Below are 19,750 nucleotides of genomic sequence, written 5' to 3' on the forward strand. Positions count from 1 at the left end.
CGGCAGGCGGGCGGGACGTTCCAGGGCAGGGCCCGCAACTCGGGCCCGCTTTGGGCTTCAACCCTCCACATGTGTTTCAGGGTGATATTGGGTCAAATTCCAATTCAGAAATAAACTGTCGAAGGCACTTCTGGACGCCTCAGACGGGACGGTGGTGGTGGGGGCGGGGGGGGAGGGTTCAGTTATTAATATGCCTTAAATAAGCAGGCAAATCTGCTGATGGAGGATGGGAGAGGCTGCCAGAAGACACACAAGCCAAGGTTCGCTGCAAAAAGCCAGCTGTTCATAAAAGGCCGGCTCTGACTTTCTGGGATGGCGTCACGCGAGATGTAGAGCTTCGGATGAGCCCCCACCCCGAAAGAAGACCCACTGGAAAACAAACAAATGACAATGGCAGCCCACCTTTGCGTGGAAATAGCAATAATTGTGATACAGGTGGGGGGGGGGGGGGGCATCAGCAGAGCCGTGAGTGGGTTTCAGATCACGTGGGCGGTGGGGGGGGCACACCCTGTCTCGGAAGGCAGGAAGGCCACCAGACAGACTGGCACCCCCCCCCCCCCCCCATCCCTAGTGCTCATTACCACAGGGCAGATCTCCTTCGCTGGTCACAGACCGGGAACGAGACCGACGGTGGGCCGGAAGCAGGGGGCGGGGCTTACAGCAGGAAGGGGGAGGCCGTAACCAAGGGCGACGCCACGCCCCCAGCCGGCGGCTTGGGACCTGAGCAGGTTACCGTCACGACCCTGGTGTACTTCAGCCCTCACACGTGACGAGTGACTTTCACTGGGTGAAACCGGAAACCAGATAGCTGGCCTGGCATAAATACGAGGAAATGAGTGACCACTGCTAATTACTGCAGCGGTCAGTGGGAGAGACCTCCTAAAAACAAAGGCATCCAGAACTATATTCCTGTCCTGAAATCAGTTTATTTTTTTGTCCCTATAAGTACATCTTCATTGCCTGGCCGGCACTTTTGTCCAGTGCGATGTTTAAGTGAAAAAGCACGTTACAAACATACTGCTGTCAAGGAGTCGATTAAGCACAAGTGCAACTAGGCTCAGTTTCCAAAGAATGCTTGGTTACACGCAGCATTGCAGCACCTCACTTTGTTTTCAATTTGACACTAATTTGAAAACAGAAACCTAGTTAATACCCAAGCTAAATGGATTGCTGATATTCATCTGAGGAAAAAGAGGAGTTCAAGGTTACCCGCAGAGCAGATGCTGACATCATCTCTGTGGCAACACAAGCCACTCCCACAACGACCGGCCAGCCAATGGCTGCACCGCTGCTCACAATGGGCCAGTGGCAGGGACTTCTAAGGAGCTATTCAGAGGCACAGTGGCATCAATTGTTATGTTGATCCCCGGTGATATAGACTGTGTCACTGCACAAAGAGGGCAGAGTGTTTTATCTCCTTGATTAAGGCCGTTTCGAAGCATCTTATGCCAGGTTGACGCCTGTCTGGTCGTACTATGGAGCATAGCAGGAAAACACAGTAGGAACCAAATGGAATGGACTGTCAGTCAGTTCTGATCCCACTGGCTCCTTTCTGGTACTGAGAGGTAACATGTCAGATGTCTCCCTGCCATACTGTATTGCGGTGTTTCGGAACTCCGTCCCCTGGGACCCACAGACGGTCCACGTTCCTGCTCCGTCGCAGCCGGACTGAAACGGGCCACGCCGTGAACGAGCATGCGGCTTTGATCCGGTCTCTCGGCGACAAGCTGTCGGACTCTCCGCTCTCCCTCCCCGGCTCCCTCCGCTCTCGGGGCCCCGGCCTATGTCTCATTACCCAGAATCCTCCTCTTCCCTGCCCCCCGCTCTCATTCCCCCCTGGGGCACCCAGCCCCGCTAATGATTAAAGCGTTCAGCTCCCAGGTGTGTGTGGAGACGGGGGGGCAGAGTGCTATAGGTTTACGAGGCACGTTAATGGGGGGGTTGGACAGGGGGGGCAGAAATCTTCCCCCGGAAAACTACACTTTCTAGTCCGATTTGAATTCAGTTCCCATCAAAAGCAAAATAAACTCAAACGAGGCCAAAAGAGACTTTGGCAAGGGACTGTGCAAAACTTAAAAAAATGTAAAAAATCATGGGGGTATTTAAGGAGAGCATGGGAAGAGACTAAAGTACCTGGCCCTTGGGTGGGGGGCGGGGGGGGGGGTAATCGATCAAGGCTGGAGAGAATATCCCTCCCCCCGTTTTCTGCCATTACATCATAAAGTCACCTTTAGCTCCATTAAACACGACACAGCCCTGTTAATCAGCTACAAACAGCCAGCCTTGTGAAAGGACCACAAAAATATCCGACAGGCTTAATCCAGACCACCTTGTAACGGAGGCTGTCTTCCCAGTAGGGAGATATCAGGGAGATATTCTGGAGATATCAGTACCATTACAAGATAGATTACGCAGCGGAATGAAAAGCAAGCCAGAGTGTCAGGGCGGCGTAATCGGGTTATTCCTCCGATATCGCTTTGGCTGCTCGCGCAAGAAATCAATGGCGATTAGCAGCAGTGCGTGACGCGGCAAAATGCACGGTGACGCCCAGCTACACCCTCAACAAAGGTGCTACAGGGACACTAAAAGCAGAGAAACACCTGAGGGAGGCTAAAGCCCCCGTCAATCAATAAACGTCACCCGGTCCAGCTATCGGGGACAACTAATCGTTAGGGCCTGGGGCCGATGTGGGCGGAATTGAGTTTAGACAAAATACTTATTTATTGCATGCAGAGGTTGGGGCCTTGTTGACCTCGGGGGGGGGGGGGGGTGATCGGGGGTATGAGGCACCTCTATTCAGAAACTCTACCCGTCACACCCCCTCATCCCCTCAGGCACGCCACTCTGTAGTAATTACCTCTCTGCTTTACTGCTGAGCCAATCAATTATTTACACCTTTCCACCTCCCTGGCAAAAAAAAAAAACCTGCAAGGGGCAACGAGAGAACGAGCCGTAGACCAAATCCTCGGTGGTCTCTGATCAACAACAGTCACTGGATAGGAACACGCCCGAAAACGCCGACGTTACCAAAAGCAGATGCTTACTGGATGGATTTTAGGTGTGTGACAGCAGCTGTGGTGTAACTGCGAACCATGCTAGCTAACAGCTAACAGCTAACAGCCTCGGGTTGTGGGACGGGGTAGTGGGGGGGGGGGGGGGGGGGCTGTCGTTTATGCGTGCCTGGCACCGAAAGGCGTATTTCCCGAAAACATGCCACACTAGCCTGATGCGTTACGCATGTTTTCGAAGATTCGGTTTCACCAGACGTGTGAAAACATGGATGCAGGTGACGGAACACTGCTCATCAGACCCCCTCCCTCTCCCCCCCCCGTGAGAGTGCCCCATTCGGGAGGCCTGGGCTCATCATAACCCTGCTTAAACACGTCGACGCCACAACAAGCACTTCAGAAATTAGTCGCCTTCCCATCCGCAGTATTCCTTCCATGGTGCGATGACCTGCCCGGGGGCAGACTGGCATCACAGGTAGGCGGGCACTTCTGCCTCGTGCCCGTGCTGCCTGGGAGATGCTCCAGGCCCCCGTGCAGTGAGTAATCCACTGGAGGACAGTGGGAAGTTCACTGAATCGGAGTGCCAGATAAGGCTCTGTTACACAACAGCAGCCGAAGACCAGAGAATCTGTCCATCAGTTTCCTCACTGCTCTTCATCTGAACCTTCCTCATTGCCTTCTTCAGCGTGGACCGAGAGCTAGCAGGACTTCAAAGGCAGGCTGACAGGCATTTTTGGGCCTGCAACTTTTTTAACACACGGACCACATGGATTTTCATTTGCAATTCGAGACAAGTCTGCACGCACATTTACATGTATGTAAGAGTTTTATTACCTTGTAAATAGTCTGTAGGCTTTGCAAGCTACCCCAACGCTTTCGATGTAGCTATTTTTAGGTTCGCAATGCAATAATACAGATTTGCTGTGAGATTTCTTGCGTGAGCGTGAGAGTCTGAAAGCGTGAGCGTCCCGCCTGATGCATGCGAGCTGGCAACCCTGCAGATGCTATTAAGGAAAATGATCGTAGCGTTTACCCTTTGGCTGGCATCCATTGCTTCACCTCTGTTCTCATTTGCAAGACCACACACCATAAAGGACACATCCACATATTAAGGCCTTGCGACTTTCACTTCCTGTCAAAGCCTTAAGGAAGAGAACAGTTTATCCATTAAGGGGAAAAAGATCCATGTCTAATTAAACCGGTGTGGACACAACAAATCCAAACTCAAACGCCCATTAGAGTCCTTGCAACTGGAGAACCAAGGTCAAATATCATTCAGCATAAAATGATGGGGGCGGTCTGTGGCTCATTGGGTTAGGGGTCTGTACCTATAATCAGAAGGTCGGTGGTTTGTATCCCACAGTTGGCACAGTGATTTCACCAGTGAGACCCTGAACAAGCTCAATGGACTCTCTGACTCTGCTTTCAGCTCTAGATCACTTTGGATAAAAGTGTCTACTAAATAAAGAATTCGTAAGCTGTGAGAAATGTCAAGAAACCACCAAGAAATCTCGCCGGCATTCCATCTCAGATTTGCAGCATGTCTTGTCCTAACTGTACCAGTTCATGGCTCTCTCATTAACCACAGCTGCCTTCAGACATAAGTGTCTTCCTGAGACTGATAATGGCTGCTGTGTTAATTAGCCCCTGAAAGACCGAGAAAGTAGTAATTATTGACCGACTGCAACAAAAACAAATCAGACAGCACACTGATCTGTCTCTGGCTGATCTGTCGTGTCAAGAGCCTTTGGGATTAGAGGGGAACACACGTCCCAGATTCTTTGGGCGGGAGACGTTGAGATCAGCATTCCGCTTCAGCCGTGAACGCAAGCTCCATGGCTGAGAGCAGCCTTATCTGCAGCCGGCAGGAAGAGATGCTGGCGCGCGCTCCCCCGGCTACATGCGGATTTCAGCGTTATCGCGGGCCTCAAAAATAACCCCGGACCTTTGATGGCGGGGAAGCCGGCCCGCGACGGGACGACACAACAAGAGACGCGGAGAAACTCGGCGATCCACGTACCAGGGGTGCACCGGAAGGACCCAGGATTATAAATAAATAAATAAAAACAGGCAGAATTCCAGAAGATCTCAGAACATAAACGGAGAGGGGGGAGGCTGTTTATATTCATTTAGACTAAGCAAATAGCTCGCTTTATCTGATCGCAAAAAGGCACAAAAAGCAGCTTTTCTAATAATAAACTAATGTCCGCACTAAAGCGTGATGAGGTAGGATAAAATCCAGCCAAAAGCTAATCACCCAGAGTCAGGGACTCATTCACAGCCCTAGGTAAAGAAGGACGTTATCATCCACCATCTGCCTTTTCTTGCTTCCTGTTTTCCTACCCACCCCAAATCTACATAAAACCTTAAACGAGTAGATCCCAAGACTACTAGAAACAAGAAATAATACCTGTTACTCCAATGTGTATAAAATTACGTTCGAGTTTTACGGAAATTTAGTTTAGTACTTGACTATGGACTTGCCATCGTTTATATAGCTTCTAAATTAACGCATTGGCTTGGTTCTGGCCCCGACTTTGCCTTGAGATTCGCGTCTGCATCATAGTCAGGCTCCACTAACATCACCAGCCTCACCTGATCAGCACGCATTGGCTCTCCGTCCTCTTCCACAGCGTGCAGTAGCACTCGTTGGCCACGGCGAAGATGTGGGGCGCCATCTCGCCAAGGTGATGCCGGCTGTACAGGTCCACGGAGGCCTGGTCGTACAGGTGGGGGATGACCTTGTAGGGGTTCACCGCTGCCAAGATGGACCCGATGTAGGTCTGCAGGAGACACAAACGTGCAGAAGATCTCAGGCCATAAATATGCAGGTCAAATTTTGCACAAACCCTGCAGGATCCCTGGAGCAGTCTCTGGTCTTAAAGGCCTTGCTCAACAGGCAAATGACCACTCTACTAGCTATGGGATTTGAACTGATAACCTGCTGATCATAAGGTCTAAGCCACTGAACCACACACCAAAAGCGTCATGAGTGTGGGTCAGTATCATAAAGTAAATTTATGATTAAACCATGCGATTTTTAAATATGACTAACATGTTCCCAGTTTCTTCAAAGCTAATTCATACTTGTTTTTCAATGGTATGACTGGCATAATGCTGACCTTAGTCACATGACCTGGAAACCACTGAAGCCGCCTGACCAACGATATAGCGCCTTACCTTACCGAGTTTGTCTTGCATTTGATAGCCTCCGTTACATGCCTCATTAGACTTGGAAATTCTGTAAACCCCATTTCTGGAGCAACACAGAAGGAGCCCCTTGTGTCAGAAAAGTTTTATTTATACTTGTTTGTTCAGCATTAAAAAAAATATTCAATATGTTCCACGTTCGCTCTGCAACTTGTGTGCAACAGCAGCTTCACCATTATGGAAAGTGAGACATTCTTTCAGTGGTTTTTATCTGAATGACAAACAGACTTTAAAGGCTGTAGAAAAAGACGGAATGTATTTTCTGCAAAATAACTTTATACATGTCCCTGTGAGAGACTGCCAAGGTCATATTTACAAAGAGGCATCTGGCAATAAACACTGTTTAAAAAAAATGGACAACCCAAATGATAAGAAAAGAGAAATGGAGTGTCTTTAAGTGTCTTTATAGATTCCATAGAGCTAAATAAGTTTCTTTTCTTTGGGTTACAAACTCCTGAGTTCCGTCCTGTGTGGCACTGTGTCTCCCTGATATACGCTACCCTTCTGCAACATTTCCCTGGCAAACATTGGGCCATTAGAGTTCATAACCGTTAGCACTTAAGCAGAAAGGTCTCCACAGAGATAGCAGGGTAAAGCTCTCTGGATTTACGATTTCCTCCTGGGAAAGAAAAATAAATCCATTTATGGTCCTCAAAATAGACCTGGCACTGCAATGTTTGAAACATGTGCTCTTAACATATGTAATACTGGCCTCTGACTCGCGTCTTGGCTCTTATTCCTGTTACCCTCGCTGTTCACGAACGTTTAAACAAGGCCTGTTTTATACTTAGGACAGAAAAAAACACCAAGAATTCCAAGGTAATGAGCAAGTCTGCAAAGGGATCCCTCGCAGGCCAAAGCAAACGAGCCTCGCACTTAATTGGCTGCATCAGCGATCCAGCGCGCTCATGCTCTTCTCTCATCGTTAACGCCATCGTACGACCGCGGCCTATCCCTTCTTTAAGCAAGCCCAGAGCTACCGCTCGCGCCCCGGAACGTTATCACACCTCATGAAACCAAACTTCATGTCAGGATGCCAAGGAAAGCAAACCAACATGCGACTTTTATTTGTGCTGCAAAAAAAAAATGGATAAATGATATATATTCACACTTATTCATGTTTAAAAGGACACTAACTTGCTACACTTACATGCAGTTTATTTAGCTGATGCTTTTTGAGCGATAACAAGGTCAGACAGACTCCAGAGCAATAGAAGGTAGAAAGGTTTATTGTCGTTGCACTTCATACGAGATTAAGGTGCATTTTTCTGACTGGTGCTAATATATAGGGCAATATAAGGATTAAAAATAAAGTACAAAATATAAAATATATGCATAAAACATATTTGGAGTCAGCCACTCAGCCGCCTGTATACGCAGCATCCAAGCAAGCTGATCCGCACATCACGGCCAATGACCCTTTCATGGAATGAAACCTGTGCACTTACCTCTATAATTACATGCTGTGTTTGTGTGATTAGCACCAGTGCGAATTAGACGTGTTGCCTCCACGTGCGTTGCTGGGCTTTAAAAGACATCGGTACTAATGTACTCAGACTACAAGGAGGAGAGAGATGAGACAGTAATGACAGGGTGAAGAAGCCTGCCTGACCCCCCCCGCCCCCCCCCTTTCAGACCACCTGCCAACAGCACAAAGGCCACTTTGATCCGTTACCGATTCAAACCACACACTTAGAGCTGTCGCAGTCTAAGAATGGTAGAACGCAAGACTTCAATCAGGGTTTAATATTATGGGATGGCAGCACTTCAGAAGGCTGGGGACGGTGTGCGGGAATACCTATCGTCTTTGATCTGCTCCTCCGAGGCATTTTAATTGAAGCGACGTCAAGCCTGCCTTTGCCTTTGTGTTTTTGTTTGCGTTTCCGCTTAATTTAATATACAAGCTGTTGTTCGATGAGGAAGAGGCAACAGAGGCCAATGGCTCCTTGAGGCCTTGAGAAACAGCGCCCCCTACAGGACCCCCCCTGAGCTTGGCTGTCATCATATTTGACACTGGAGTCTCAAGGCTGCAACGGCATCGGCAGCGGCAGAAATATGAAGAGCACCTCCATTCTACGGAGCCCACCCCGCTCTGAAAATCACCGCATGGGGCGGAGGTTTGGGGTTGGGGGGAGGGGTTGAGAGCAGCCAGGAAGAAAGGTGGGGGGGGGGCAGGGGACTGAAGAGGGGCCCTCCCTCTGGAGTGGCACCGAAACAGAGGAGCTGAAACCACATTAGCGGGCGCCCCCCCCATCCATAGGACACCCCGGAGCTCCGAACCCAGCGCCAGTGCTGCTGCTCTGTGTCACACAACACACCACAGCCCCCGTCCCCCCCCCCGATCAACCTCTGTTCTACATGGGCTTCGTCTCCCCAAACAAACTGGGTGCCGCGACACTTCTGTTTTGGCTCTTATGGTACCGTGCTGTGGTCTTCCTCACAAAACATCAGACACACACTCGCTCACACACACCAGTGGTCACCGTGGGGGCCTTTTCTCCTTGTGGAGTGTGTTTCCAGTTTTTGTTCGACGACAAACAGATGTAAGACATTATCTACGCGAGGGGGCCCAATTAAAGCTGGCGGGGGTGGGGGGTGGGGGCGGGGTGCAGTGTCAAGGCGCTGATTGATTCATCCCAGGCATTAATGCTTCAGCCACTCACCATAGCACCTGCGCAGAGTGACAAGGAGCCAGGGGGCTTTAAAAGATAGAATTCACACACCCACATTCAAAGAAAACTCAAGAACGGCTCTTCGTTGTGGCCGTCACTTGGTGGGCAGCTGGGGTTTGTGTGTAGGGGACTATGTTGAAATCAGATTTCATAATAGTACTTAATCCCTGACAGGTCTGAGACTGTCGTTTATAAATCCCTTTTTGGCTACCTGAGGTACCTGAGGGTCCTGTTGATTCAAGGTGGGGGTTAGGGCTGGACTAAAACCAAATATTTGCTCTTTGTTTGACCTGCTTAGCTGACATTGGTATATGAAGGCATTTGAATGGCAGTTGAAAAAACATTTACATACCAAATGATACCACAAGCTGGTTTTGGCAAAACGTAGTAAAATATATTGGATGTGAGAACAAAAAAAAACAAAGCGCACAACCAGTAAATATAATAAGCGAAAACACCACGTAAGCTACGTTTAATGGTCAATATTTGCGACAAATTTGGAAAATCATTCCTAACCCTTCTCAAAGACGACCCTACAGAAGGAATACCAACACAAACGAAAGACCACATTTGCTTAACGGACTAGGGAGGGTTCAAGCATCCGCATCCTGTTTACAGAGGCTCTCGGTGAGCAAATAAGTGTTGGTTGCCATACTACTTAGCCCATAATTATCATCATTACAAAATTACAAAATTACCATTTGCTCATCACTTATCGGCCAATTTCCCCACATCAATAGGAGCAAGGGTAGGTGAAGACATCCAAACATGCTCCTGCTTTCTGAGAAGCGGAAAAAACAACAAACAAACAATTATGGGCATTTTAAGCCAACGTTCCTCCCTTCACAACAAGTCTTAACTCCTCTTGAACAGGAGGTCTTCCACTATGTCGGGGATCCTCCGACATTCCATCAAATCCTGTCTCAGAGCTACAGCCAAGGTTAACGCATGTGGAAGACAAGACCAAAAGCCTGTACATTCTACCTGTGGAGTGTATGGAATTTTCACATGAACAACCTCTGCCTGCCTTGCCAAAAGTCCCTTTCATTTGGCACAAGCCCTCCGTCTCAACTCAGCAGGGTCTCTGCCCAAGGCATCCGTTCCAAGTTACGTCACCTAGCCTCTCCCGGGCCTTTTGTGTCCCTTGACATTGATATTCAGTTCCTCGCCTTGTGACAGCTCATTGAAAGTAACCCAACTGCTCTACCAAACACAGCCCACATTCCAGAGGGCACCGGAGATACCTCCGTACCAACGAGGTTCCTCAAGAGTGTGAGGGTTACCGTTCAAAAAAATAATGCCCTCCTATCTGACTCGGTTCAAATGCTAAGACCCAAGAGAACATTCCAGCTCTTCCTGCCTTGGCGTGACCTGCCAGCAATGACAACAGGAGGATCTGGTCAAGATCCTTTGGGAACCCATACTGAGCAGCGTTGCTTCTCAGATCCTCTAGGCTACCCAGGGTCCTGCTGGTCCTCTGGCCAAACACGGACACCCGATACCTCGAAAAGTATCCCCCGGGCAAGAAGCTTCAGCAACAAGCCTTCTTCCTTTGACCGGCCATCAAAATACCACATCTGAATCCAATCAGGCATCTGGATTTCAGCCATCCCGAGAGCTTCTTATCCAAATACAGGTCACGGATGTCAGCCGGCAGCTGTGATTTGGCACCCAACAGGAATGCATGGGGGTCCCTCTACGTCTGCGCAAGAGGTCAGACAGGTGAGGTGGCGGCTTCCACTTGATTCATCCCGTCCAGAAGTTTGAGATCGACTTTAAATGCACGACCGCTGTAATGGCAGCCCTCCTGCTGCTTTCAGGATGCTGATACGGACGCATTTAAAAATGTGCAGAGAGGAAGTTCAGCTTTTCTCAGGTACCCCTTTATTGCCTCCTGGCTTTCTGTAATGGGAAACCCATATGTGACTTGTAAAAACATACAAAATGGCTACCTTAACGGTATAGTATGAAAGTAACAGCAGATATCCAATCCTGACTCAGCTACTGAGGGGATCCGCGCTCAGCCTCATTAAGAGATCTGCGGCCCAGCTCGCTTCCCCACTGCGCCGGTCTGGCGGAGGAGCTACACGTGACTTGAGGGACTCCGCCACCCCAGTTGCATTCTGTTCCACGTTAATGTCCGTGATCCTCGACATCTGGCTGGAGACTCGGGGGACGAGAAGCTTTGCGGTTTTCAAGCGCTCGGCTCCTGACACGAGGGAGGCAGTACCCAGCCCGACCAGAGGGGGAGCTCCTGAGCAAACAGTGAGAATGCGACGGCGACAGTTGCGCCAGGAGACAGACTGGTGCTGTCTGCCCATCGCGGGCGGCACACGGGCGTGACCAGCCGGCAGCTGCACCTCCAGCTGTTTCGGGCCGAGCCTCAGGGGTTTAGGGGCCAGACGATACAGCTTCGGCACCATGTGACAACTGCCTGATGCCACTTAAGCCGGCACCATGCCCTCCGTACAGGAAGGAGGTGCAAAGGGTGGGGTGGGAAGCAGACATGCCTTGTCAGGATCTCAGGTCCAATTACACTCGCACTCCAGTCCGAAATGTCACAGCATAATGCCACCAGACGCCCGGCTTGGACCTGTGGAACCGTCGGAGATCTGTGAGCAGCAGGGTTCTCTCTCTGCTCCCCGTCGTACAGGCACAATAAAGTCTGCGGAACAAGGAAAAATGTAAATTATAGAGGCCCCCTGCTTCCTGAATGCGCTCCAGCGTATCCCCGGCGCACAGAGAGGAGACCAGCAAGAAGCTACGCGTGCTTCGGAGTCGGGAAGCGGCCGCGCCGGTGGAACGGAGCTGCGGACACAGATGGTTCCAATCAAGGCGCTGATGCTGCGAGAGCAAGAGGCTGCATTCTCAATTTAACTCTGGGGGGGGGGGGGGGGTCACAATGTTCCCGGGCTTACACCGGGCTGCACGGCACTCACACTCATGCACACACGCACTGGAAAGTTCTGCATAGTGTAGGGCTCCACAGCCTACTGGGATGTACATACTGGGGGGAAAGTGACGGACGTTGGTCTTCAGGTCCCACCAAGCTTTCATCACGTGATCTTTCTTCATGATGTGATGTTTAACATGAAAGGCCTCGGACACAAAAGCCGCGTTACTCATATTTACTCCACTTATTATAGAGTGGAGTCTTTACCGATACAGTTAAACCTACTAAAATTTACCACATTCTCCACAATAAGAGAGACGCGTGTATGTGTGTGTGTGTGTGTGTGTGAATGAGAGAGGGAGATCCTTAGTGAACAGAGATGGAACGAACCGCAGCCAGAATCAGACCACAAACGCTGCTGCCAGTTGCTTATAAAAAACAAACAGGAATGTGCCACTTCAACAAAAGGACCAAAAAACCTTGAAGTAAATACCTTAAAGAAATCATGCCATCAGCCAGAAAAGCACAGCTGAAAACCCAACGCAGCTATAATACACATGTTATGGAATGCAACATCTAGCAAACATTAGCGCCGAGGATATGCCTTGTCGAGAAATGGACACTGGCACAGTCTTTGAAACCCGGCATCAGAAAACATTTAGGAGAAGCCTTTGGAGCAGTGAGCACCTTTTCTCGATGACTGGGAAGCCCTCCAAAGAGTTTCTGCTTCTACAAAAGGAACGTTTTATGGCCCAGCATGTCGCCTGTAAAGCAACCTGCAAACAAAGGAGCTATTCTGTCCAGGACTGTGGCGGTAACACGCTCAGCAACTTTGGAGCAGACCCCATCCCTCCATTATAATCGTGTTTGACGGCCTCCATATGGCAATAATCACCTAATCAATTTGTCATGCCGGCCGCTACCATTTTTTTTTTGGGGGGAGGGGTCACCAAGTAAACACAGGTGGAATAAGTCATCAAGATATGTATACAAAAACAAAAACTTTTTTTTTCCCCTGCTTGATTCAGCAGGAGAAAAGGGAACAAAAATGATCTATGAGGGAGTGTTTAAATTGTAAGAGCTCTTCACTTTAGCGTGCCAGGTATAAGCTACAAAGTGTTATTGTGTTTTTTGTAGAAATCCATCCAATCCAGTAGGAGCATGCGACAGGAAGGCAGACTGCGGGGATACGCAGACTTTTCTCAGTTCCTGGACGGCAGAGAGAGCAGCGGCGCATTTTAATGAGCCTTGTGCCGGTGAAAACAGTTGTGGCCAGATTGGTGGATTTCAGGCAGGGACAAGCTGGCCGTTCACGTCACAGTGACACCCGGCGCCTCCTCCCGTTCGCGATCTGGGCCGGAAGTCAGGACAATGGGTCTCCGACACCGCCGTCACACACGTTAATGCCGGTTCTGGTTGCACTGTCCAGTCTGCTCCTCTGAAGTCAAAGGAGAACTAGTGAGGAACCAATGAGAACCCAACAGTGACACCCCTTAGCGGGTGGCGTAGAAATTACACGTCGTTCACTGCCACCACCACCCCCTAGCCCCCCCGACCAATGGCTCTCCCCCAGGCCGAAGGCTGCCTCCGTTTGTTCATCTGCCTCCAAGCTGCAGATCCAGAGCTTCCCCAAAGAGGCAACCTTGTCCTCTGCACTCGAGGTGAGGGTGTGTGTGTGTGTGTGTGTGTGTGTGTGGGGGGGGGGGTTCTATTGCCTTTGGCTTTAAAACAACAGGCACATTGAAGAGAAGCACACATCGCCGACTCAGATTAATAAAAGAACTTGTGCAAAAATAGAATGCACTAAAAATCGAGCTTCCTTATTCACTTTGGCTGTTTTTTTTTTACCCTGCCCCCCCCCCCTTTCATCACCAGGCCAACTGCACAGTAGGCCACCTCCTTCAACACTTCAAGTTGAGAAGCGGGGGACAGTCAGGGGAAACAGAGGGGGGTCAACCACATATGTATCACGGCAGAGCAGGCTTGGGCCACAGAACAGGCTCAGAACACACAGAGCAGGCTCAGAACACACAGAGCAGGCTCAGAACACACAGGGCAGGCTCAGAACACACAGAGCAGGCTCAGAAAACACAGAGCAGGCTCAGAAAACACAGAGCAGGCTCAGAACACACAGAGCAGGCTCAGCCCTACATACCTGCTTCAGTAACAGAGCGAGGAACCGCAGTACGAACACATTAACCTGGCCGATGTCCTACAGCCTCAAATATCTAACAGGAGAAGCCTTGCGACTTCTCAGAATTCCCAGTTAAGGATGCCGTCTGTCGTGTACATTCCCCAGGTCTGGAAACGTCTAATCCAATCGCACTGATTGATGAATGGTGATCGCATTACTCAATGTGATGGTTGTTTAATGAAAAAAAGCTTGCGGAACAGGTCAGTTGTTATAATCCATTTGAATGTAAACCTTGATTTAGAGATGTTTGGAGTCGATTTATGGGGAAAGCATAACATAAATTAAAGACAAAAAACTAGCCAGTTAAACATGACATTGCAGTGTTAAAGATCAGTGCAAAACATCCCTGAGCTCAGTTATTCAGACAGTAGTTCTATCTGCAAGCCTAGGCCTCACCAAACGGCTTATCACCATGGCATCTAAAAGCTTTCTTTTGCATTCACAATTGTATTGGTCTGTAAATCTCCTGCTTCATACATACATGTCCCAGCCGCAAGGAAAAGCCAGTCGGAACTTGCATGATAATCTTTGTCCTTTTTAAATGTATCCCACCTCAAAAATGAAATGAGGACTTACTTGGTGCTTGAAGGTAAACGCATGAAAGAAATGCAAATTAAAAACTTTTGTATGGAGTCAGAATAGTGCCGTATATACTTGTATGTGTATTATGCAGGACATCAGTGGTTTTATGATTGGCTAGAAAATGAATTAATTTGATTGGTGGCTATGCGAGCAAATATTTATCTGCAAAGCGCTAGGCAAGTTAGTGCCAAAATTATTTATGTGCGCAAGTGTGAATTTGCACTCGCAGGTTGGTATTTGCAAGAGGACTTGGATTTGCAATACAGGTTTTGTACTTGAAAACCATTCTATCTTTGTAAAAAATGTTTTTCACGTTCATTCACAAATCTTCATATACAAGTACAGATCATATGACGCGTATTTCTGTTCAGTATTTTGCGAATGAAAATTGTGTTCAGTGCGAGCAAATTTCATTTTACGGGTGCAAATTGGAAAGTACACATACAAGTATATATGGCACTATTCTGACTCCATACTTCTGATACTAAAACATCACTAGAACAGACCTCTTTATCATCAGATTCCCTGGTGGAATTTTCTGTAGGAGTTCAAGAGGTTGCCGTGTTCTGCGCTTAGCATGAAATACGGAAACCGGCACGGCACAAGTACTGAGGAAATAAGCCACCGTCTCTCAGGATTCTGGAGGCATCTGTCGTCACCAGACCACTTTGACACGATCTCAACTCTCGCAGCTCTTTGACATGTTTTGGTCTTGGCCTTATCTCTCAACGGGCCTGGGGTTTCGTCACGTGCGCCGCGATCCCATGAACTGTCGACAACACCAGTCAGGAGACACCCAGGACCCCAGCTCTGGTCATGCGTGACGCCTCATGAGGAATGCCTTTGACAGGTGACATGACTCACGTAGATCTTGTCCTGCTGGTAGCGGAGGTACAGGTTGTGCATGATGGCGCCGTCATGGAGGTCTCCCAGTCCTGCCATGTCCTCAACCCCATTGATGCTGCTGGGATGCATGGCGTGCACCTTCTGCCTGGTCAGGGTACTCTGCTTGTAGGTGTACACCTGGTGTGGAGAAGAGTGAGCCATGAGTACAATGCGGGCACATTCCAGTAAACACGCTCCACAGATCGTTCTGGAAACCTCCCAGCTGATTTACCACGATGAACTCAGTTTGACGGCCTTTGAGATGGTACCCAGAACTTTAAGCCAAAATATTATAATAAGCAGCATCATGAAGATGGTTTTAAAATGGTCTCCAAACAAAATGATTTATAAAAGGATAGTAACGGGAGTCAGACTGAAATGTGAGCCAGTAAAACGATGTTAAACAAGTTAAAAATATTCTCTCCAGGGAGAAGAAGTTTAGACTCCTTGGTTTTAGCTGCAGCAGGACAGGAATGGTTGTGCAAAAGGGTAAACAGTTTTCTCTGGCCCGGAATACCTGGACGATGGGGCCTGGGTGTGAGGCCCCCATTAGAACGTTTAACTGGGAAACTGGGTGAAGGCAGGATGCTGTAAACACAGTATAATGGTCTGTCAGGGGTTTAAATGACTCTCCTGGGGGAGACTGGAAGACCTGTCTGCCGTTTGTGAGAAGTTATGAGAAGCGAATGTCATTTGCAGAAAAAGGCAGACATGAAGACATGAGGGAAGGCGCCGGGAATGCTGTACGATATGTGGGAAACCCTGAGAAATCTCTTTAAAATGGTAGGATGTCAATCCAATTTTAACAGTGACGACTGTCATAAGCTTTTTTTTTTTTGCCTCTAACTGAAAGGCTTTGTTTTGATTTTTTGGATTAATTCACCATCTCGAGTGAGGACTGTTTTGTCCGAATGCTGCCCGTCTGTCACGCTTTGACCTTCTTGTTTCAAAATAAGCCAAATCGGCACGCTGACGGAGCTTAAAGTGATTTCCCTCCCCTGCTCGTGTCGGCCCACCGCAGGCTGGTAATCAGTTTGGGCTGATCTGACTCAGGCTGGAACACAAGGTCAGCTGACGCTGCAGTTAAAGTCATCAGCTCCTGGGGCAAATTATTTTCAGCTGAAAAGCCCTTAATATGCTGTGTTATTCTGAATACAGCGCAAAACACAAAGAACACATCCCTCCGTGTGCTTATCCTGTATAGGGTGACAGTGAACCTGAAACCTATTGTAGGAAGGCATAGGACTTTCTGGACAGGATGGAAGTCCAGGGTAAACACACACACACACACACACGCACACACACACATTGTGGGCAATCCAGAGACATCAGGAAAATTCCTGGAAAAATTTGAATTGGCCACTTATATCCCATTTTCCCTTAAAAACCTTTCGAAAGCACAAGGCTGTACCAACTGGGGAGGTACTGTAGAGTGGGCGGAGAACCCAGCCATCTGAGCGTAGATCACCACCGTAGGACTGTTAGTGTCGCTCCAGAACAGCTGTGGACGCCAGAATGAGCTGGTCCATCACATCCGAGCAGCTATATTTGACTGTAAGAGCAAGAGGCGGAGGAGACGCGGCGAATTCTGGTGCTGCGGGGCCGTCCGGTAGGAGATCCGCCACTCAGCACAGAACCGGCACGGAAAGTTACAGTCGCGGTGGCATGAAAGATGAATTATATGCCAGGCCCCCCCCCCCCAAAAAAAAAAAAAAAAACACACACACAAGCCCGCCTGGAGGGGAAAAACAAGGAGAATGCGGTGTGTGTATGTGGTTGGAACGAGGCCGTGACTCAGCCCAAGGCCTCCTCCGTCGGAATGCAGCCTGATGGGAGATGGATGATCTCGTGGATCGTCTCCACACCCCAACCCCGCCCCTATCCTCTGGCAACGACTCAGAGGCCTTATGCAGCCTGCTGACATCGAAGGGGCCCTCGGTGCGAGCCACAACAAAGGAACACTACCAGTGATCTACAGCGTGACGTGAACCACCGTCCCGGCGGACCGATACCGGTGGGTCAGAGTGTGGCCCACGTCAGTCTGACCGCAGTGAGCACTCAAGCTAAGCTAACGCCTCCCATCCTGATATCTGCCGGACCTCGAACAGCCTCTCTATCTGATTACCGAGGCCACGATGCCTGCCCCTTGCGTTCTGCCCATCTGTGTCACTCCATCATAACATTACATCAGAGCACTTTTTTGAACACGATTTTGTTTTATTCATCCAGCAGACTTTTATCAAGAGCGACGTAGATGTTTGATAAAGCAAGGTCAAACAGTCCCCGGTGAATTCACTCTGCCGACCCTGGGATTTGAACCGGTGACCTTCCGATGACAGACACAGCCTCCAAACTCGCCGAGCTGCACACGCACAGGGACATAATCTGTCCTTCGTCTACTGCTCAACCTTCAATTCCATCCCTGAGGTGTGATTTTCCAATCCACCATTACCCCGCATGCAATCGCAAATGAGCCCCAGCGTTCCATCCTCAGGTAGAACATCTGAAAGATCCAGTCCCTAATTACACAGATGCTGCCCTAGAGGGTTGGTGGTAGAGTCAAGTGTTGGGACAGAAAGTGATTCTTAGCTGAGGCGATTCAGTTGAGGTCAATTGATCAGCCGCCTCTGTCTTCACACAGGACACTATGGGGGAAATCGCAGCTACATCATGACGATACGTTGCCCCCTTGGCTAGGGAGCTGATAAAATGGCCTGGAACCCTGGAAAAAAACCCACCATGACTGGAGATTTTTATACGCAGCCATAAAAACCAGCCATAAAACCGAATGAGTCAAATCGTTGTTTTGATCTTCAGAAGGTTGAATTCACAATGAAAACGTCTCACGTTGCCACAAAACCCAAGAAAACCATGAATTTTTGTTCAAGGTCAAAGAAACAACCCCTCCAAAAAAACCCCCCGCATAATTACAAAAAAAAATTTTTTTAAAATGATCCTTTACGATTGTTTTCCTAGGCTGACAATTACACTAGTTTTCTTCTTCAGGAGCAGAAGATGTTCGGAAACCAAGAACAGGGACGATGGATCCTGCAAGGAGCCGCAAAGTGCCACGTGGCCTCGGCAAGAGAGAGAGAGAGAGAGAGAGAAAGAGAGAGAGAGCGGAATGCGGGGACAGAAACGTCACACGTAGCGAAATGCAGCCACGATCGGGCTGTTTGAAACGTCTGATGAGGGGGTCCTTTGTTAAAAAGTATTCCTTATGAATGCAATGGGGGGTGTTTCATAATCTCAATCGGCAAGAAACCCCCCCCCCCCCCCCCACAATAGATCGGCAGACGCAAGGATCCTTGGGACGCTTCCAGGGCAGGGCCGGCTCTGTGACGTATGTCGCTGGCCTGCGTCGTCCCTCAGAGACCCCCTTTGTCGTGGGGGGTCTCATTCCCAACATTCCTGCAGAACAACAAGGCTGGGACCATCTCTCCAGGGACCCCGGACATGCTCCTGCCGTCCCCGGCGATGTCCCATGGGGGCGATGACCCAGGCACGACACGCCAACCACACTCTGTTTATAGGCAACAGGCCCCCCAACACCCCGGAGACACTTTCGCTGGATATCAACGCACAGTGGGCTCCAGGGCCCTACACTCTCACACCCCCACCTACCTGATCTTTCACAAAACCACTTTTAGTCGGCACCATTGCTCAGACTGGACAGGGATCTGACTGAACAGGCCCCCCTTTGCAGTGGCCCGGACAAACGTAGCCGTGCATCCCGGCGAATAATGCTTAGCACACAAGCATGGTGGTGGGATGACACATCCATCCCTCCCCCACTTTCACTTTCGCAAAACAGAAAACATACGGGACAAGAAGAGCTCCTCTCGGAGACCCGCGGCCTTTGAGAACTAATCTGCGAATCATACTTCACACAACAAGCCAAGCCTGACCCTCAGGCAGAAACGTCTATCCGCTTCACTGAAGCTCAGCTTCAACCAAACTATTGTACTCTTCCTCTCAAAAGGCCGTTTTCCAATCCAGTCCTCTGGGACTCACAGACAATCCACGTTTTTGCTCCTACTGAGAGCTGGCGGGGAGCAAAAATGTGGACTGTCTGCGGGTCCCCGAGGACCAGCTTGGGAGACATTGGCATAAATAATTCCTACTTTAATATCACACCGAGATTTCATTACATATTAAAAAATAAAGGGAAGACTATACAAGTAAAACAGGCACCAAATACAGCCAAAACAAACAAAAACGATCAGTACAGGGTTTGTTGTGTACTCATACAGTAAGTCAATGCATTTTTCATAATACATTTCTGAATATAATCCAGTAATAACAT

General features: G+C 49.1%; 1 protein-coding gene across 1 annotated transcript in view; it reads right to left on the reverse strand.

The window, feature by feature from the left end:
* The window catches only part of myo10 (myosin X), an 89,644-nt gene that overhangs the window by 45,622 nt on the left and 24,272 nt on the right, over positions 1–19,750 (reverse strand). The window contains exons 3-4 of the mRNA XM_023815616.2: positions 15,424–15,582; positions 5,604–5,791 (exon numbers count right to left, since the gene is read on the reverse strand). Of these exons, the coding sequence (XP_023671384.2) occupies positions 5,604–5,791; positions 15,424–15,582 (347 nt within the window). The remainder of the gene's footprint in view (positions 1–5,603; positions 5,792–15,423; positions 15,583–19,750) is intronic.

Source organism: Paramormyrops kingsleyae, chromosome 4 (genome assembly GCF_048594095.1).
Source record: "Paramormyrops kingsleyae isolate MSU_618 chromosome 4, PKINGS_0.4, whole genome shotgun sequence".
NCBI lineage: Eukaryota > Metazoa > Chordata > Actinopteri > Osteoglossiformes > Mormyridae > Paramormyrops > Paramormyrops kingsleyae.